The 19,215-nt window shown below is 42.6% G+C and overlaps 3 protein-coding genes across 4 annotated transcripts; 1 reads left to right on the top strand and 2 right to left on the bottom strand.

Annotated features, from left to right (window-relative positions):
• Positions 1 to 489: 489 nt before the first annotated feature.
• Positions 490 to 4,928, bottom strand: LOC311251970 (uncharacterized protein). Its single transcript, XM_084344702.1, has 18 exons — positions 4,779 to 4,928; positions 4,629 to 4,684; positions 4,459 to 4,548; positions 3,913 to 4,040; positions 3,639 to 3,779; positions 3,479 to 3,547; positions 3,223 to 3,393; positions 3,050 to 3,146; positions 2,759 to 2,967; positions 2,239 to 2,595; positions 2,032 to 2,152; positions 1,748 to 1,953; positions 1,550 to 1,667; positions 1,299 to 1,471; positions 1,118 to 1,209; positions 910 to 1,028; positions 673 to 831; positions 490 to 596 (listed from the first exon to the last, which is right to left on the bottom strand). Exons 1-18 carry the CDS (start codon positions 4,799 to 4,801, stop codon positions 550 to 552), a joined length of 2,376 nt encoding a protein of 791 aa, XP_084200828.1. The 5' UTR covers positions 4,802 to 4,928; the 3' UTR covers positions 490 to 549.
• Positions 4,929 to 5,108: 180 nt separating this feature from the next.
• Positions 5,109 to 9,089, top strand: LOC311251971 (uncharacterized protein). The gene is made up of 19 exons (XM_084344703.1): positions 5,109 to 5,268; positions 5,354 to 5,409; positions 5,490 to 5,579; positions 5,660 to 5,787; positions 5,870 to 6,010; positions 6,078 to 6,149; positions 6,236 to 6,406; positions 6,515 to 6,611; positions 6,687 to 6,904; positions 6,994 to 7,144; positions 7,205 to 7,413; positions 7,493 to 7,610; positions 7,684 to 7,889; positions 7,970 to 8,084; positions 8,163 to 8,335; positions 8,419 to 8,516; positions 8,592 to 8,710; positions 8,780 to 8,920; positions 8,990 to 9,089. Exons 1-19 carry the CDS (start codon positions 5,246 to 5,248, stop codon positions 9,034 to 9,036), a joined length of 2,373 nt encoding a protein of 790 aa, XP_084200829.1. The 5' UTR covers positions 5,109 to 5,245; the 3' UTR covers positions 9,037 to 9,089.
• A 1,847-nt stretch (positions 9,090 to 10,936) lies between these two features.
• Positions 10,937 to 17,122, bottom strand: LOC311251519 (uncharacterized protein). 2 transcript variants are annotated; one of them, XM_084343979.1, is made up of 18 exons: positions 16,880 to 17,121; positions 16,739 to 16,791; positions 15,879 to 15,968; positions 15,657 to 15,781; positions 15,425 to 15,568; positions 14,534 to 14,584; positions 14,253 to 14,426; positions 14,060 to 14,156; positions 13,760 to 13,977; positions 13,472 to 13,625; positions 12,911 to 13,134; positions 12,719 to 12,836; positions 12,345 to 12,559; positions 11,882 to 11,999; positions 11,633 to 11,802; positions 11,454 to 11,551; positions 11,254 to 11,377; positions 10,937 to 11,030 (listed from the first exon to the last, which is right to left on the bottom strand). In XM_084343979.1, the coding sequence occupies exons 1-18, from the start codon at positions 16,906 to 16,908 to the stop codon at positions 11,004 to 11,006; spliced, it is 2,229 nt and encodes a 742-aa protein (XP_084200105.1). In that variant the 5' UTR covers positions 16,909 to 17,121; the 3' UTR covers positions 10,937 to 11,003. The 2 variants fall into 2 exon arrangements, with proteins under 2 accessions (XP_084200105.1, XP_084200106.1); XM_084343980.1 differs by lacking the exon at positions 10,937 to 11,030 and having other exon boundaries at positions 11,288 to 11,377; positions 11,454 to 11,547; positions 16,880 to 17,122.
• Between the last annotated feature and the right edge of the window lie 2,093 nt (positions 17,123 to 19,215).

Below are 19,215 nucleotides of genomic sequence, written 5' to 3' on the forward strand. Positions count from 1 at the left end.
TCGCGCGAGTAGATTCTTTAATACGAAGCAGATTATTATTGATTAGGCGCCAGACTATTCAGGGTAGGCCTACTGTTAGTCGTATCACGATGCTTTACTGAGGTAAAAGTAGAAATATACAATAATTCTGCATTTAAGAGTTTAAAATGTAAATGTATAAAACAAAGCTTTCATGGTATTTAGCCTATATAAATGTGTTGCCGTGTCCCTGAAAGTTGCAACTGGTACAGATGGAGCCAATTTTAGTGACTATACACTTGTGCAGTTATAAGTGAGCATACGTTTAAAAATGATTAAAAAAAAAAAGAAGTCAAAATACAGCAGGTGTAAAAATATAATGTATAAAATTGTACTTCACATAGTGCATGTTCATCTTCACTTACCACCTTCAATATGTAACATCTTATCCAAAGCCAACACCCTTACACTCGCCACTTTAGTTTTTAAACAAGTCCTTGCGTCTATAGGCACACTTATGAGTAGACACAGTGGTTTTAAGAAAACAGCTTTATTAAATTCCAATTTCTCCATTTAAAAATTATGCTTCCTTCAGATTTGGGCCGCATCTTCTTTGCTTTGCGTGGATCCTCGTGCTCCTGTGAAGAGATGTCAACACAAACTAGTTTCCATTAACAAGTGTAAGATTTTATTTTAAATGTTCCCCGTTTTTACCTTTTCTCATGCCGCCAAAGAGAAATTGACCCCGAGAAACTTTAATGTAGCGAGCTGGTGGGTGGACTGCAGGCAGGTATGCAACCGGCGCGTTTTGTCTTTGGGCAGCAGGTGTGGTTTTCGGTGCTGCAGTGGGCCTGACAGTGGGCCTCTGCAGACCTACAGTGAGAGCAGAAATACTCAGAATCCAAAATGATGCGTGAGACGCAGTCACATCCAGGAAGTGAACTAGTGTACCTGCTGTGGGCTGCGTTGTGTGGATGATACTACCATAACCAGCCATGTCTGACTCAAACTTGTAAACTGAGAAGAGGCGATGGAGACCAGCCACAGGATATGTACACTGCATAATCACCCTGCAAGACAAGGAGGAGGACTTGATGGAATACAGCATGAGGAGATAATGTAGCGGAAGAAGGGCCAAATACTGTAACTTGATAAATACCTCTCATTAGTATCATCAGAAACTGCCTTCTTGGAATTCAGGGTCTTTTTGTAGAAAATCTCATTTTCATAGGTCACATTTTCCCTGCCAAGCTGAAGATAAAGTTATGCCACATTCAGATTAGTCAGTCATTAATGTGAGGATACGTACAGGAAGGATTCAAGCCAATAAGCAGCAGTACCCTGACTGTGGATCCACAGCTGTTGAGTGGAAAAGAGAAGAGCGCCCTGGTGCCGTCTGCCTCTTTGGGTCCACAGTATTTGTCGACGAGGTTTGTTCTAACGGCAACTCCTCCACTCGGGATGACCAGAGACAAGTCAGCCACCACAGTCATCCTCCCATCAGTCGAACACACTACAGAGAGATTTGTTTTAGCATGCGTCACCTATATCTAAGACCCCACCAGCTCTTGTAAAGACAGGATGTTCTTACTAATGAGTTCAGTAGTAGAGAATGGACAAGTCTTGACAGTAGAGCTCTGGACTTCTGATGTTTCATGATCCCGCACAAGGATCTCAAAAGTGCCAATGAACCCCTTCAAAGTAAAGTCCTGTAAAACACAAGCAGCTTCAGTGATCTCCACCTTCAACACAACAGTTGCTGCTTCTAACAAGTCATTTCCCCTCTCACCTTGTACTCGTAGCCGTGAGTGAAGAGCGGCACATCCAGCAGCAGACTCTGGCTGTCGTTGCTCATGATGTAGCCGTGCTGGGCTGCCAGCTCTGATGTCAGCGGGTCTGAGCCTATACGGATCTCCCACAGGTAGTCAAAAGACCGGTGGTCTAGCTTGAAGCTGATCCCAGACTCTGAGCAGACAGCGTCAAAAGCTGGAGGAGCTGTCAAATACAAGACAGTTTGTTTCTCTGCTCACTGCTAATGAAAATGTTTTATCCTTTTAAAATTTGGTGACTTACAGACATCTGTGAACACTGCTACAACAGAGTCCATGTGGTAAAAAGGCATGTTCTCAGGCAAGACAGTCAGTGTGTAGTTGATGTCCAGTCTATACTGAAGAACTGCATCTTCTTTAGAGAACTAGGGGACAAAACAATGACTAAGCACAGACAGCAAGGATCAAAACTTGGTTAGACTCAAGTTAGCCTACTTTTGAAGATCTTTACCTGCTGTATGACCGCAGGGTCGTCAAAAGGCACCTTCAGAGTGTAGCCATGAGTGTCGTTGAGATGAACTTGTGTGATAGTGTAGCGGCTGTCATTTGTGAAGGGCACTGTAAATTCTTGTCCATTAAAATGAACAGCAGACAACTTGACATCTGCAGGGACATCTCCGAGGTAGACGGAGAACGTGTGCTCCTCAAGAACCGTCTGGTTTTCAGTGAGAACAGGGCGCGGCAGCAGGGGAGTGTTCAGTGTCCTGTGGAATCGGAGCCTGGTCTCGACCTGATCCTCATCCATCAGGATTTGTTCCAAGTAGAGGTGAAAGATGTAAAACTCGTAGAGATCACCGGTCACAAAGCTCTGTAACAGACATGCAGTTTTTTAAAGATACACAGTTCGGAATCATGACGATCATATTTGTAAAACCAAATTATTTACAGTGACTGATTAACAGGGCATGTTCTAAATGCCCAGATTTGTGCATCTACTGTGAAAGATTTTAAGTTTGTGCCTCAGTTCTGACCTTCCTGTATCCTCCTTCAGCATTATAGGGGATGCTGATCTGGACTGTGCTGTTGTGCTTCTCCATCATGTAGCCCCTCCCCTCCGCAACCAGCTGCTCCACCAGTTCACCATTGAGTCCAACATTGAGCTGTGTGCCATTATGACTCGGGTACAGCACCTCTGGAGTCTCCCACACCATGTAGCCGCTGTCAATATATGATCCATCATCTGTTGAAGAGATACTGCAATGTAAAGTGCAAATTGTTACACGAGAGGTTAACTACAGCAAATTAGAGATTGTAATACTGACGCATGGAGCAAGCAGCCACCAGGTCGACCATGAGGACAACCCAGCTTTGTCTGGAGAACAGAGATGCATGGACCTCCTCTACTAGAACACCATTCATCTGGAGAGAGAGAGAGACTCAGAATCAAATCCTGCTTTAGACTAACAGACATCATTGCACGGCATTAGTGGTTTACCTCAGTGCTGACTGAGTCAGGTTGTCCATACGGTGTACGAAACACAAGCCTTCCATCCGTCAAGTCAAACACATAGTTCTTCTTGCGAGCTTCAGAGAGGTTCATGGGCGGCAGCTGCTCCTCCCCTTTCTGAAACATCACCTGCCAGTCTGAAGTGGTGGAGCTGTGTGCCTGGAAAGAGGTTTTAAAGTCTTAAAGGTTGCACCACACTGCACAAACTAAAATTCATTCAACAGTTACTTGAAAAAAAACAAACCAGTTTGAGGGCATTCCAGTCATCTTTCATAGTCCCAGATGGACAGGTGACTTCACTCCTCACAGACACCTTGAAAAGAAAAAAACAAAACATACACTCTACTTAACATTGGAAACTACCCCATCATAAGTATAATAATCCAAGATGTAGCCAAGCTTACTTCCATGTAGTTTGCCTCACAGGTAACCTCTCTTGGGGACCAGGGGAGAGAGGGAGAACAGGTCTTGTTCAAGGTGTATGTGACGTTCTTTCCTTCATGTGTCGCAATCAAGTTGAAGTTGAATGTGAACACTTCATCATCCTAACAAAAAAAAACCAAAAAAAAAAAAAAGACATACGGATGTCAGAATTGTTATGCCTAGAGCCCAAACCTTACTTCATGTAGATATTCTTGATAAATAAATCAAGCACTGTTTCAGGTGTTTTGTTCATACTTTGTTGCCAGTGTGACAGCTGAAGTAAGACGCTCGGAGTGCCACATGGCCCTGCAGAGGGAGAACACTGACAGTGTAGCCACACTTTGCTGCATATTGCTCAGTGATGGGGTACACGCCTGTCCCATCTGGAAGAGAAATTTTACATTAGTTACATAGCTGAATTATTTACACTAAACCTTTAAGAAATGTGGAAGTCATTGATTAGATGAATTGAAGAGGGCTCTTAGTGTAATAAAGTGGACTATAGATACAATTACTAGAATACTTTATTCCCTCATTGCACATGTTGACCTAGTCCTGTTTTAGATGGAAATGTTCACTAGCTTTTAAAAGCAAAAACATATCAAAACCATGACCGACATCCATGAAAAAATAAAAACCATTAATTTTAAAAATGTACTTGTTAAACATATTACAGAGATCATTATTTGTAGTCTGTTTCAGTATATCTAGCAGGTAATTCCAAGTTGAAGTAGTCCAGAATGGCTCCCAGACACAAGTTTAGATAATTGGTGATGTCCCAAAAGCATGATGAGGACTTACCAACAGCCTCGAAGCCAAGTTCCTCCCCAGTGAAGGAGAGATCAACAGCTATCACGAAGTATCGATCATGACACTCCATGTGAACAACTCCTGCATGACCAGACAAGATGATGTTAAAATGTTGACATTGTATTAATTGCTGTAGGTCAATAAGGCCACATTTTAGTTACCATTGGGAATATCTGCACATTCTGCAGTTGACCACACAGACAGGAGTAAGGCAACACTGCAAGACAAAGCAATGATTAAAAAAAAAAAAAAAAAAAAAGTCAGCACAGATTTAACTCAATAGTCTGGAAATTGCCATTCAAACAACTTACCCAAGGCAAAACCCAAAAGCCATAGCCACTGATGTGTTTGCAGTGTCTAAAACTAGCCTAGCTGCTAGCAAACTACACCCGCTAACACAAGCTAAAGTGCAACACTCGCTTGGGATATCCTGGCCAAACTGGCAACATGTGGTACTGTCAACTACTCAAGCTTTTATAATCATTTTCTTGACGCATCATGAGGCTGGATGGAGGGAAACTCTAACCTCATCAGCTGCAACTGATTCACTTTGATTGCTAACAAGCTACACATGTGGCTGTAACATCTGAGGGTTGGCTGTGATTGGTCAGTTAATAAATGGACGTTTAAAAGCTGGTGTAGGAGACACAGGACCACATGGTGCCAGTTTGGCCAGGACATACAGCAAGCAAGTGCTTCACTTTAGCCTGTGTTGGTTAGCAGGTGTAGTTTGCTAGCAGCTAGGCTAGCTTTAGACACTGCCAACACATCAGTGGCTATGGCTTTTGGGTTTTGTCTTGGGTAAGATTCTTTGAGGGTTATTTACATGTTTTATCACATCAGTACACTTGTATGTTTGCAAATTTTGTATTTCATTGTCTTGCAGTGTGGCCTTGCTCCTGTCTGTGCGGTCAACTGTGAAGTGTGACCCTATTCCCGATGGTAAGAACAAATGGACCTGCTTAAACGTATGCCTGTAGTCATTCGCACATATTAAGAACTGAACTTGTTTGTTCATTCAGGAGTTCTTCATATGGAGTGTCGTGATCGCTTCTTCATGATAGCCATTGATCTTTCCTTTACTGGGGAGGAACCTCACTTTGAGGCTGTTGGTAAGCTGATGTATTTCACTGAATAAAGAACGCAAGGAACGTTTTTTTGCTGCAGGCAAAGACTCATAACTGTCTTCCAGATGAGACAGGCGTGTATCCCATCACTGAGGAATATGCAGCAACGTGTGGCTACAGTGTCAATATTATCCCTCAAACGGGCTATTTGGAGCTACGAGCCTCTTACTTCAGCTGCCACACTGACAATAAAGTGTGTACAAAACAATTTGATTAGAACTCTACAGCCCACTGGACTTCAAATTCTGACAAACTTAATTTCTGGGTTTCTTCAGGATGACGAAGTGTTTGCATTCAACTTCAACCTGATCAGGACACATGAGGAAAAGGAGGCCACTTATGCTTTGAACAACACCTGTTCTCCCTCTCTTCCCTGGTCTGCCAGAGAGGTTACCTGTGAGGCCAACTACATGGAAGTAAGCTTGATCTCAATGTAAGATTTTATTAAAGACTTTCAGATACTCGCTAACTTTGATTTCTCAGGTGTCTGTGAGGAGTGACATTTCCTGCCCAACTGGGACAAAGAAAGACGACTGGGATGCTGTGGTCCAAACTGTATGTTTGACACTGCTTTCTGGGAAATATGTGGACTTTATACAGGACGATGGCTGTTTACAAGTTGATGTACTTGACTCTTTCAGGCCTATTCCTCAGCCGTCTCAGACTGGCAGGTGATGTTCCAGAGGGCGGAGCAGGAGCTGATGCCCAGGGCTCTCTCTGACGCTCGTAAGCAGGGCTACGCGTTTGACTTGACAGATGGAAGGCTTGTGTTTCGTACACCGTATGGACAACCTGACTCATTCAGCACTGAGGTAAACCACTGAAACTTGTGTATTTGTACTTTTAGTATTTGAAATGCCTGTCTTCTTGTAAAGGCTTGGTCAAAAGCCGGTTGTGATTCTGAGTCTCTCTCTCTCCAGGTGAATGGTGTTCCAGTAGAGGTTGTCCATGCAACTCTGTTCTCCAGACAAAGCTGGGCTGTCCTCATGGTCGACCTGGTGGCTGCCTGCTCCATGCGTCAGTATTAATCTCTAATTTGCTGTAGTTTCTCTCATGGAATTGCCAAGTGAAGCTGTAATGCCTTCTCCACAGATGAAGGATCGTATGACGAAAGTGGCTACATGATGTGGGAGACTCCTGAGGTGCTTCACCCGCTGGTGTCTGGTCTACATGAGACTCAGATCAACATTGGAGCCAATGGTGAATTGGTGGAACAGCCGGTTGCAGAGGAGAGAGGCTACATGGTGGAGAAGCACAACAGCACGGTCCAGATCAGCATCCCCTATAATGCTGAAGGAGGATACAGGAAGGTCAGAAGTCACTCATGAAGTCTTACAGGAGCGATGTGATGAATGTTAAACTTGACATATTCCTTCACAAGTTACTGTATCGTTTGCAGAGCATGGTGTCTGGTGACCTCTACGAGTTCTACATCTTCAATCTCTACTTGGAGCAAATCTCAGTGGATGAAGATGACGTTGACACCAGACTTCGCTTCCACAGGACTTTGACCACTCCCCTGCTGCCATGCCCTGTTTTCACTGAAAACCGTAAGTCTGACTCAACATTCATCCAGTTGATGTACATAATCTGAACAGCTTTTGTTTCAGGAACCATTCTTGAGGAGCGCACATTCACAGTCTACCTCGGAGATGTCCCTGCAGATGTCGAGCTGGCTGCTGTTCATTTGACTGAACATGACTGTTCAGTGGCTTGTACAAATGACACCAACCACTCCTTCACACAACTTGTTCATCCCAACAACACTCACAGCTACACTGTGGAGGTGCCGTTCGACGACCCTGCTGTCATAAAACGGGTAAAGGTCATGAATCTTGTCCACTGGCATCTTCAGACGTGCTGATGCTCAGTCAGAATGTTTTTTTTCTGTTTCCTAGTTCTCCAAAGAAGACTCAGCGATGCAGCACATGCTGGACATCAACTACACACTGACCGTTCTACCTGAGAATGAGCAGTTTTTCCACCTGGTATCAGTTATGGCATTAACGGATGTCTGTAAGTCACCTTGTTTTTCAACTTGGCCAACTTGTGCATGAAACAGAATAACCCACTGTCTTGTATTTGACAGCTCCTCCAGCTTTTGATGCTGTCTGCTCAGAGTCTGGGATCAGCTTCAAGCTGGACCACCGGCCTTTTGACTACCTGTGGGAGATCCGTATAGGCTCAGACCCGCTGACATCAGAGCTGGCAGCCCAGCACGGCTACATCATGAGCAACGACAGCCAGAGTCTGCTGCTGGATGTGCCGCTCTTCACTCACGGCTACGAGTACAAGGTGAGAGGGGAAATGACTTGTTAGAAGCAGCAACTGTTGTGTTGAAGGTGGAGATCACTGAAGCTGCTTGTGTTTTACAGGAGGTTACTTTGAAGGGGTTCATTGGCACGTTTGAGATCCTTGTGCGAGATCATGAAACGGAAGTCCAGAGCTCTACTGTCAAGACTTGTCCATTCTCTACTACTGAACTCATTAGTAAGAACATCCTGTCTTTACAAGAGCTGGTGGGGTCTTAGATATAGGTGACGCATGCTAAAACAAATCTCTCTGTAGTGTGTTCGACTGATGGGAGGATGACTGTGGTGGCTGACTTTTCTCTGGCCATCCCGAGTGGAGGCGTTCCCGCTAGAACAAACCTCGTAGACAAATACTGTGGACCCAAAGAGGCAGACGACACCAGGGCTCTCTTCTCTTTTCCACTCAACAGCTGTGGATCCACAGTCAGGGTACTGCTGCTTACTAATGTTAAATGGTATACAGTTCCCTTCATTCCATAAACTTAATCATGCTTATGTTTTTGTTTCTCCAGCTCAGTAAGGAATATGTGACCTACGAAAACGAGATTTTCTTCAGCCGGAAGCAGCGTGCTTTGAAAAATCCTTCATTCTCCAGCAATGATATTGACAGGTACATCTTCAACTTTTGGTTATTTACACCTCCTTAACTGGTAATAAAACATTATTTATCCCTCTTGTCTCTCAGAGTGATCGTGCAGTGTACATATCCTCTGGCTGGACTGTATCGCCTCTTCTCAATGTACAAGTTTGAGTCTGACACAGTTGGTGTTGGACGCATCGTGCATTCGGCCCTCTCCACTGAAGGTGGGTGGTTCAATTGCATAAACCACACTACTCGATGTCACATGCTGATTGTGTGGTCTTGTACTCTAGGTCTGCAGAGTCCCACCGTTGAGCCCACTATTGCGCTTCAAACACCAGTGCCCGTTACGAGACGCACCCCAAGACCTGGTTACCATCCTCCTGCTCAGTACATCAAAGTATCCAGCTTTCTAAAGAATCTTCAGAAAAAAGGTTTGCACTTTAATTTAAATACTGGTTTAAAGATGAAGTTCTGTTCCTAAATTTTTAATTTGCTTCCAGGAGTGAAAGGATCTTCACAGGTCAAAGCAAATGCTGGCATATTTTGAAGGGTTTGACATGTTTTTAACTGTAAATCTCAATAAATTGGTGTCTAAAAATATGTGGACTGTCTTTGAGGCTTTATTACTGTACATCTCGAGTGGCTGATATGACTGGGATGGCAGGACAACGTCAGTCCAGCTCTAATGTAGTAAATAAAACCTGGATCCCTTAAGCAAAATGTAGCATTATTCTTGAGCTACCAGGTCAACACTCAACACAGCTTGGGCACTAACCTGTCTTGTAACTAAAATTGCCATGATCAGAATAACCACTGAACAACTTGCATGTTAGAGGTGAGATGGATAGACTTTGTTACCATAACATGCATGGTTAAGACTGACAACTCTGCCTCGATTGGAACTTGAATATACTGTGCTTAAGTGTTAATTTTTCAGAGACTTAAATCATTTGTTGGAAGAAAGCTATACAAGGAATTAAGGTTGCATAGTGCTTCCTGCAATTTAGAAGTTTTCAAGGTAGCAGAACTTGTTACAGGTGGCCTGATGGTTGCTACCTGAATCCAAGACTGACGGTTCTCTATATTCAACCCTTTCAGTCAAAAGTGCTGACATGAACTTGAAATTGGCTCCCCATGTTGTCTCCAATTTGATTTGTGGTAGAAATGGACACCCTGGCTATTAACATCTGTCAGAGGTTGGTAAACATGCACTGCTGGTACAGTATGTACATGGATGGATTAGGAGGTGGAGAATAAGGCAGAATTCAAGACATGGAAGCAAGATCTCACTTGTATGTGTGAACTCATTAACATGTTTTTATGTATTGTGGGGGTGACCGTGAGAACAGCCTCTTGCTGAGTGCTAAAGTGTCTTTAAACATTCAAGGATGTCCGATCATCAGTACCAGAACTTCACATCAGTTGCCAATTTGTCACCTTCCACATGCTGTGAAGATGTTTCCCTGCTTTTATGAATGTGACTTGAAATGTTAGTCCACAAGATGAAGTAAAACTAAATGTGCTGTACACTACCTTGTAGGCCAAACGAATACTTGTGCATTAATTCAATGGTTACGCCACTTTAATATACACAAGTTTACAGGTCTTGTACTACTGCGTGTTTCTACTGCATGTGAAAAAAAAAATGGTAGCCGGAAACTACTCCTTCCAGGGTTGGCCTATTCAGAGTTTATCTGCACATAGGGTCATGAATAGATTATTTAGATGTTTCTAATACAAATACACCCTAAGTATAAAGTTATAAAAAGATTTTTAAAAAAGTGGCATGTTTACCTCATGCAAGGAGGCTGTGCCACTGAGGACTCAAGTATACACTGCACACAATTATAAGGCAAGTTGTATTTTTGAGGATTAATTTTATTATTGAACAACTACAGTGCTCTTGGTCAGTCCAAAATGTTAAACCTCAAACCTGAATATTCAAGGAAGTAAAGTGAGGTTTTCAACTTCCAACTAGCTCATCTTTAATAATACCAGCCCTCACCTTGCTGGCGTCTGAGTCGAAGTGGAGCTTTATGCCCGTTACTGATCCAGCCACGGGCCCATCCATCTGGTCCGTCAAGAGTTACTCTCATCAGTCCATAAAATCTTTAAAAAATATATTTTTGGACCAGTCTTGTCTTTGTGCACTTTAAATGCTTGGAGGTCAGAAGTCAAAAATTCCAGCAAGGAAATACTGACTGGTGTTACAATGGCAGCTAATTGAGACTCCAGTAGCTTTGAAGTGGGTCAAAAGGTCTGTTAGTCACTGCTATCACGAAAGACTCCATTGTATGCAAAACTGCTCCAGGACCTGTAAACTAACTTTGAAGTCTAAAATGAGCAGGTTCCCCTCAAACAAACATCCAATAATTTAGTTTCAGTCTCACACCAGGAAGAAATGTTAGCCCGCTGAGTTTTGAATTGTATGAACTACTCAATGAAAAGAGCATTTAGGAAACACGTTTATTGAGCTTTATATTCAATACATTAAACACAATCCAAAATATGGATTCATTGTAGCTGGTGATCTTCTAGCTCCTGTGAAAAGAATAACTTGATTAAAAACAATTACATTTCACACTTGACCAAACAACACTCGCAGCTACACTGTGGAGGCACCGTTCGACGACCCTGCTGTCATAAAACTGGTAAAGTTTTTCATGATGACATGACCTATTAGGCATATCATCAAAAGCTATAGCCATTATAGTTTAGGTATATATCAAAATATGGGTGGAATGGAAGTGGTTTTAAAACGCACCTGTGTTGCAGCCTTCCTGCGTGTGTGTTTGACTGACATGGCTGAAAGGTCCACAGAGTTCAAGGGATGATGGATTGCAAAAGTTCTCGTATAGTTTGCTGGGTAACGACACTGAATTGTCAGCCTAGAACAGACGAGACTTACATCAACACCGTCATCTGGTTTAAAGACAGACTGAACTTGTTGTGTAGGAGTCTCACCTGTACGGAGAGTCTCTGTGTATGAGAGGATCATCAACAGGAAGAAACTCTTGATGGTAACTGATTTGGTTTTCATAAACAAGGAAACTCCCCTCTGTCTGAGGAAACATGAGGAGATCAGAAAATAGGCCAGAGAACATTATATTCAGTGTGACTTTACAATAATTTAAGTATCTCACAGTGACAGTCGTCCCACAGGAGTCCAGGCTGAAGCTGAACAGCGCTCTCGCACTGTCCGTCTCCATGGGAACACAGTTGGGGTCCAATAGGGTGGTTCGGTTGGGGTGAGTGGGCGGGATGGTGTGGGTGGTGTCGACTACTGCCACCATCCTCCCTTCTGGCAAACATACTGTCAGAGAAACACTGCAGGCGTTATTAAAAACTAAGACAAATATTTTAACTTTTAATGCTTCAGTTTGAGGTCGTACCAAGTAATTCTCTGGCAGGAAAGGTGCATTTATGGACAAGAGTGTCCTCCGCTTTCAGAGACACTGCGTCCACAACAGACACGTCAACTCCAGAGACAAGACCCTGCAATGTCAGCTCCTGCATGGAGAGAAAGACGAAGAAACCCAAAAGAAGAAGCTGGGTCTTATTTAATCAAAGTATCCATGACGTGTTGAAATCCTCTCTTTCAATTAAGATGGTTTTAAAAAACGAAGCCTGACGAGTGTTTCTAATCCTTCCTTCACTTTGAGAGTCCATTTAATGAATTGCACTCACAGACGGTATCACATTGATTAAAATGGAGATTAGCTGTCAGTTGGGTAATTGGACAAGAAAAAACTAATTAATCTAAATTCAGCAGGATCTAGATTGATTGTAATAAGAAATCACAGGGACAGGAAGAGTAAATAAGTCACATAGAGTAAAAACAGTATGACCGATTACCTCATAGTTCATCCCAGGGCTGTAGGAAGGGATCTCCACAGTCAAGTAGTCATCCTCCGCCTCCACCACGAACCCACCCATCTCCACCAGGTCCCAGTCCAGCTTGCGGCCTGCGAGGAGGAGCTCCCACTGCAGCTCGGCCTGGGCCCTGTGATGCAGCAGCACCAGCAGGCTGCTGTCGGTGCACTTCCCCTCCAGCTTGGGGGAACTTGGAGCTGCACAGGAAATCATCAGGGGTACATGTTCGTGAGGCTGATATTTAAGTTTTAAGAGAAGAGTTTAACATCTAGTTAAACATGCAAACCATCAGTGTATTTATTTAAACTGCATCAGCTGGTCTGAATAAATGGTAATAAGAAACTCAGAGCTCTCACCTGTGTATTCAACACTGTGCTCTACAGTGACTTGATGATAAAACACATCTCCACTTGCTAAGATGTTGAGGGTGAAGCTGAAAGAGAGGCTGTACATCTTATAGCCAGCACCTATAAACTGGGATTAGACAGCAGGTTGTTTCACATATTTTGGAATTTGTACATATGATAAAACTGCTCAGTCACTCTCACCTCTGGGATTATTTTTGGGTGTGACAACGGGAAACGAAGCTGATAAGAGTGGCTACCATTGGAGTGGGAGAGCCTTGACACGCTGAGGTCGGCGTCGCTCTGTGTTTGGTGGCTCCCGGTCCAGGTTAAAAGGTCTCCGCCACCATCTACTGTCACCTTCTGGAGGGAAACGTCAGCTGCAAAAGAGCCTACAGTGAAGGAAAACAATCCCTTATTCCCTGTGTCTGTGGAGAGAGAGAAAGAGATCAATGATGGCAGGATGATCAACACACTGGAAACCTAAAGTCTCGGGTTCAACATCTTTCTGTGACTATGATGGATAGATCCAAAACAAAATGAATGCTTTATCTAATTATTATTCTATTATTTTCTTCAATATTTTCCTTTTTTGGAAAAATCTGAATTAGTTTCTAATAGCACAACTTGTCTGAAAATGATAATCAATATTTATGCACATCTTACCCTCTTTCTGTTTAAGGATACCAAACAATCCCCCATCCCAACCGCACATCTTTTAATCTTTACTAACATAAAGACATTGGTGAACATGGCCTCCCTTACTGTTGGTGAAGACTGGGACTTGTGGGATGAAAGGAGTCCTGAGGAGCCTGAAGGAGCGGTGCTGTGTGAGAGGCCAGTGCTCGTCCTCCCACTGACTCATGAAGAACAGATCCACTGACATGGACTGACTGTACTGTCCTCTCAAAACACCACTCTGGAAGAATCACAGTCAACACACTGAGGGGTGAAACCAACATCGGTAATTCAAACAGCTATTTTTGCAGATGTCAAATTGATTTCTGTTTCTTTCTGGCTATATTTTAAATGCACTACTGCTTATTTCTATACCTTAATGTGTCCACCATGGGCTCCGAAAGGAATCCTGACCTCCACTCTTCCCTCCTGCAGGCCAATCTTGAATCCCCTCTCGGTATTTTCAGACTCACTCAGAGCCCATCCATTCACTCCCATCCTCATGCCTCGGTCTCTGAACAGACCGTGGACTAATGGAGCCAGAATGTAAGGGACAGTCCACAGCAGGTCAAGCCCATCTGCTGTTGCCTCATCTGGGAGTGAGAAGAGGGGAGAAGAAGAGACATTTCACTTTGGTATTTTACATTTGTCAAACGATGTAATACTGATACTAACTCAGAGCACAGGCAACAGTGGTGTCAACAGCCAGGAAGTTGCTTTGGAGTCTGTACAGGATGGTAGCTCTGACAATCTCTAAATCCACTCCTCTCTCCTGGGAAAACACATTAACACCCACAAACAGCCTCCACTTAATAACTGTATGATGTACGCCCAGTAATCTCGAGTAAACAACATCGTCTCTGTGTACCTTAACAGACTGTGAGAGAGGGGAGGAGTAAGGACAGCGGAGGATGAGGTGTGAGCCACGCTGTGAGATGTGGTAGCCCAGAGCAGCAGCCTCGGTCAGGGACAAGACCCTCGCTTGCTCTGGTGGCTGTTCCGCTGTGGAGAACATCACAGTCATGTCTGCCTCATCAGCTCCCTGCTCAGTGACACAGAGGGGATGAATCAACTGATTGGACACCGATGAGTATAATATAATATAACAGTTAGCAATTTTTTATGTCCGGGCTCGTACCGTTTACTAACCTTTTGCTCTTTTTTGGATGTGCTGGGCAGAATCGACTGCTGGATGGACACCTAGAAAGGAAGAGACAAGGCTTGATATACCTTTATAAATCACTCAAATCTTCTTTTAGCCCCAGAACGTGTCTGGAAAAGTTGACCTTCAAAATGAGGCAAAAACGGTGTTTGAGGTTGTTTCCAGTGTCCTATACAGTCCATGTGACATATAGATCTCCATAGATACTAAGCATACCAAAGATAAGCGTTTTCTTTTTAAAATATTTAAAAAACCAAATATTTATTACAAGAGGGTACAAAAATGTACAACGAAACTCTAAATGACCCATTAATTTCAACCCATCAGTGGATTGAAAGGCTGAATCTTCTTTTTCCATGCAAAGCAGGGAATTGCGTATTCTCTCACCTCGTCTTTCATATATTTGACATTTTTACAAACACACAAACACTTGTGTAGGTAATTGACTCACAGTCATGCAGACATCCGTATCAGTCAATTGACCAAACTGACAAAGACATTAATATTTATATTAAAATTAAAATGTTTTTTTCAAACCTAAATTTGGTTTTAAATTTAGTTCTATATAACTATAATAACTTTTATCTAACTAATTTTATCTAAACTTATTTTAACATACATTTCCTATTCAGTTCTAGTGCAAATATAATCCAGCGGACTCTAAGGTCCTCATTTACCCTACTTAATTTGGATAGTCTTGCACTGAAGGTCTGAACTTTGCTGTGTGTGTGTGTGTGTGTGTGTGTGTGTGTGTGTGTGTGTGTGTGTGTGTGTGTGTGCGTGTTGTCAAGGAAGAAACAAAGAGGAAAAGTTGTCTGAACAACAGACGTAGAATAAATGTGGATGTGATGACATAACTATGCAGGTTAGTAACTCACCTCCATGTAGTTTTCTTCACAGACGATCTCTCTGGTGCTCCACTGACGCTGGAGTGAGCAGTGAAGCTGGAGGGGATGCGCTGCCACCTTCCCATCCGCCTGCAGGTTCACAAACCAAAGACGCAGGTGATAGTCTGTGCCTGTCTGTAAAGGAGACGTACAGAAGTGTTGTGTTGTTAAGAATGCAATCCTGCAACATGGCAAAACACAAACATTGTAGGAAACAAACTACCTTGCTATGGACGTGACAGGCAAGGAAGGAGGCACGAAACACCAGGTCTCCAACATCATTGATTAGGACGGTGTAACCACAGAGTGTGGCCTCCTGATTGGACAGAAAGTGGAATCCATACTGGTCTGGTGGTTTACAACACAACATCACCAACAAGTACGTCTGGAAGAGAACCCAAGCAGAACTGGTGCACATTTTCTCATTGAGGACAAAGAAACATACCTTCAAAGTCAAAGCGGAACATCAGGCCGAGGAAGCTGGATTTGACAGAGAGCCAGAAGTGACGCTCAAGACAATTTGTCTGAAGCATTCCTGAGAATATTAAGAATGACGTCAATTCATAACTAATTCATAAATGAATGTATTATGTAAAGAAATGCATTAAAATGCGATTAGATGAGTCAGATGTCTCAGCGTAGCCTGGGCCTTCTCAATTACACTGAAAAATACATGCAGGAGGGCTGAGCAGCAATGAATTTAATAATACGGTTAGAGTCTTGTTACATGACAATTATGACAGAAATTACTCTTTTTTTTTGGTTTTACTTCTGTGAATACACAGGTTTGATGTAATGCAAAGCAGTGGGACACAAATAATTGCTTTGAGCATAAATAGGATTACTTGATGTGTGATTTTTGCCTAAATTTGTCATGTTGTACAGCCATTTTTGATAATAAGCCTCTCCTTCCTGCCCTACACATGCATATAATGGAAAAGGAAATGTTGTGAGTAACTTCTGTTCTTATCGTTCAATGTAAAAATAAAATAACAGCAGGAAACAATATTTGATATATATCTCTTTCCACACTCCACCATATCCTGTATATAATTTCAAACAGGAGCTCTATAACAGCACAATATTTCCTATATATTTATTAATAGTTCTGGCACATAAAGGTCTGTGCATGAGAGGTAATACACAATATTGAAAGAGAAACACTTTATTAGCATGGCTGAGGTAATATCCATTCCTTGTCTGGACCCCCTGGAGTTTACTGGCCCTCTCTTCATAATGTTGTGAAACAGATACATGCTGCTGTCTTCATGCTACTACTTTAACATATTAAACACATGGTCTTACCTGTTGGCGATGGACTGGTAACACACAGAGGAGAGGCGAGGAGCATCACCACACTGAAGCAAATACATGACGCAGTGATGTTAAGTCTTTTCACGAGGCTTCATTTTAAATGTAGCTTGTGTCTTTCACATTTAAACTCACCCACACAGACTATGGTAACATAGCTTCATTTTTCAAGAGTAACGGTGACCTCAGTCGGTGAAAACGTGTCGGTTTGAAAGCTGTTACCTTCAGAAAGGCCGCCATTTTGACTGACGCACCTGTCAATTGAGAATCTAATTAGCACAACATAAACCTCCGTCCTCTTGACCTTTATCTTTATAAACACGTGGAAAACAGCTTAATTTGAGCCGAATTCACAGTAAATTAGCACAAAACTTGCGGCATATTTCACGAGGCATTCAAGTCAAGTGTCGTGTTCGAGGGCCTGAATAAAAAATGCGATCCTACAGTGACACCCGGTGGACAGAGTGTATTTTGTCACGAACACACTGTGGACAGGACAACATACAGTACAGTTAGGTGGAGTGGTTGACCGGTTAAGGCAGTGTTGCCAGAATGCTAACTTGGTGAGTTAAAATTATGCTCAGATACTCTTTATAAACTGTAACGGTTTCCTTTAGTTGTCATTTAATAACTCGTTTCCTGTGACATCACACTGTAACCAATATACGAGCAGTCAGTGAGACATTGAAGTGTACTTCAGTCGGACTACAGTCCTTGATTACTTTTCATGAATATTTTAAGGAAATGAAGCATTTTCAATGAAAATATCTGCCATTTTTAGCTTCCAGGTCATTCGACCCATTGACTCAAAATCAATGCCAAAATGTCTTCTGATACTGTTTGAATGAGACATACCTGTTTTTATTCAATTTTGCTGGAATTTCTATTTTTCATGAATATTTTAAAGCCTGCTTCTAACCTAACCCTATCCCATGATCCAACTATGTGATCCAAAAAGTGTCAATACAAATAGGTACCAACCGACTGTACATGGCCTGAAACACGCTCATAAACACTTTCAGAATTTTCACCCTGACACTGTCAAATTTCACCTCTGATCCATCTCATTCACTTTGCATAGGGACACGTTTTGGCAAATATGTTCAATAGCTTCCAGGTACGTCATTTGACCCATTGACTCAAAATCAATGCCTAAATGTCTTATTATACTGGTTGAATGGCATCTACAGCACACACATTTCATTCATAATAATTTAAAAATAAAAATATAATTTACATAAAAGGGTTAGGGTTAGGGGAGAGGAGGCCTTGGGTGGAAGGACCGTGCACCTCCTTTCTCCCGCGGAGACGGAAGAAGGACCCTCCTCTATCCGTCCGCTCCGAGTTCACTGACAACAGACATACACTCCACACACAGTATGACAAGCTCTACAAAAAATGAAAATTCATCCACAACCCACACAGTGGGGCTGCTTTCCCTTCATTAGGCACATTTTCACTCACCTGCAGTAACATCATCTATATCATCACATGCAACACCTGCAATAAACATTGTATCGTAGAAACCAAACATACCATACTCACCAGACTAAAACAACACCTATACAACATGGGGGAAGGTAGACTCTCCACCCCTTTGGTCATACACTTTCAGCACCACTCCCCGGAACGCCTCACAATTTCTGGCCTGGAAGCAAATGACCGCAGGACCAGTGGGCAGAGAAAGAGAGCAGAGACACCGTGGATCCACAAATTAGGCACAACCATTCCAAAAGGCCTAAATGATGTACACTAATCCACCCTCCCCACAGGTGCAGCCCTGGAACTAAAACAATCCATCCCTCCTTCCCCACAGGAACAGTATTTCCCACCTCCCTATATAACACAGTTTACTGGCTTGCTCCCCCTCCTATCTTCTGTCTTCCCTCTCCCCCTTCCTACAACTGTTTGAACGGCATTGAATGTGAATAAAAATCATCCAACTTTTAACGAAAGAGTGTCTTTAATTCTTATGAAAGCCTTATTTATGATTTTTACAAATTTAATCAGATTTTATCGACCAAATACGCAGTCCAGACACCTTCCAGGCCCAAACTGATGGCTCTTCAGGGGGTCTTCTTATACTGGTTGAATGGTTGAACAAAAAAAGATCTCAGTCTCTGTTTTTTAAAGCTGGTATTAGCTTTAAAAAACAGAGATTGAGATCTTTTTTTGTCTTTATTGGCACATAAACATGAGATTAATTTCCCTTTTCCCATAAATTGGCATTTATTTGTCTGTCTGAGTAATAACAATAATGATGATCGGCATAATAAAAGACAACGTAAGAAGGTGTGTTTGTGTTTCTTGAGATCACAGTATTGAATCAACACAATTATCTGCTCTGCCTCACAGATATGGAGGTCTGTCTTGGTGCTACACCAGTGGAACAAACATTGAAATGTGAGCATGGTTTTATCTTCTGGCACTCTGTAGTGATCCTCAGACACACAAAACAAAACTCCACTTCA

This window comes from Pagrus pagrus, assembly GCF_965226575.1.
Source record: "Pagrus pagrus genome assembly, chromosome: 22".
Classification (NCBI taxonomy): domain Eukaryota; kingdom Metazoa; phylum Chordata; class Actinopteri; order Spariformes; family Sparidae; genus Pagrus; species Pagrus pagrus.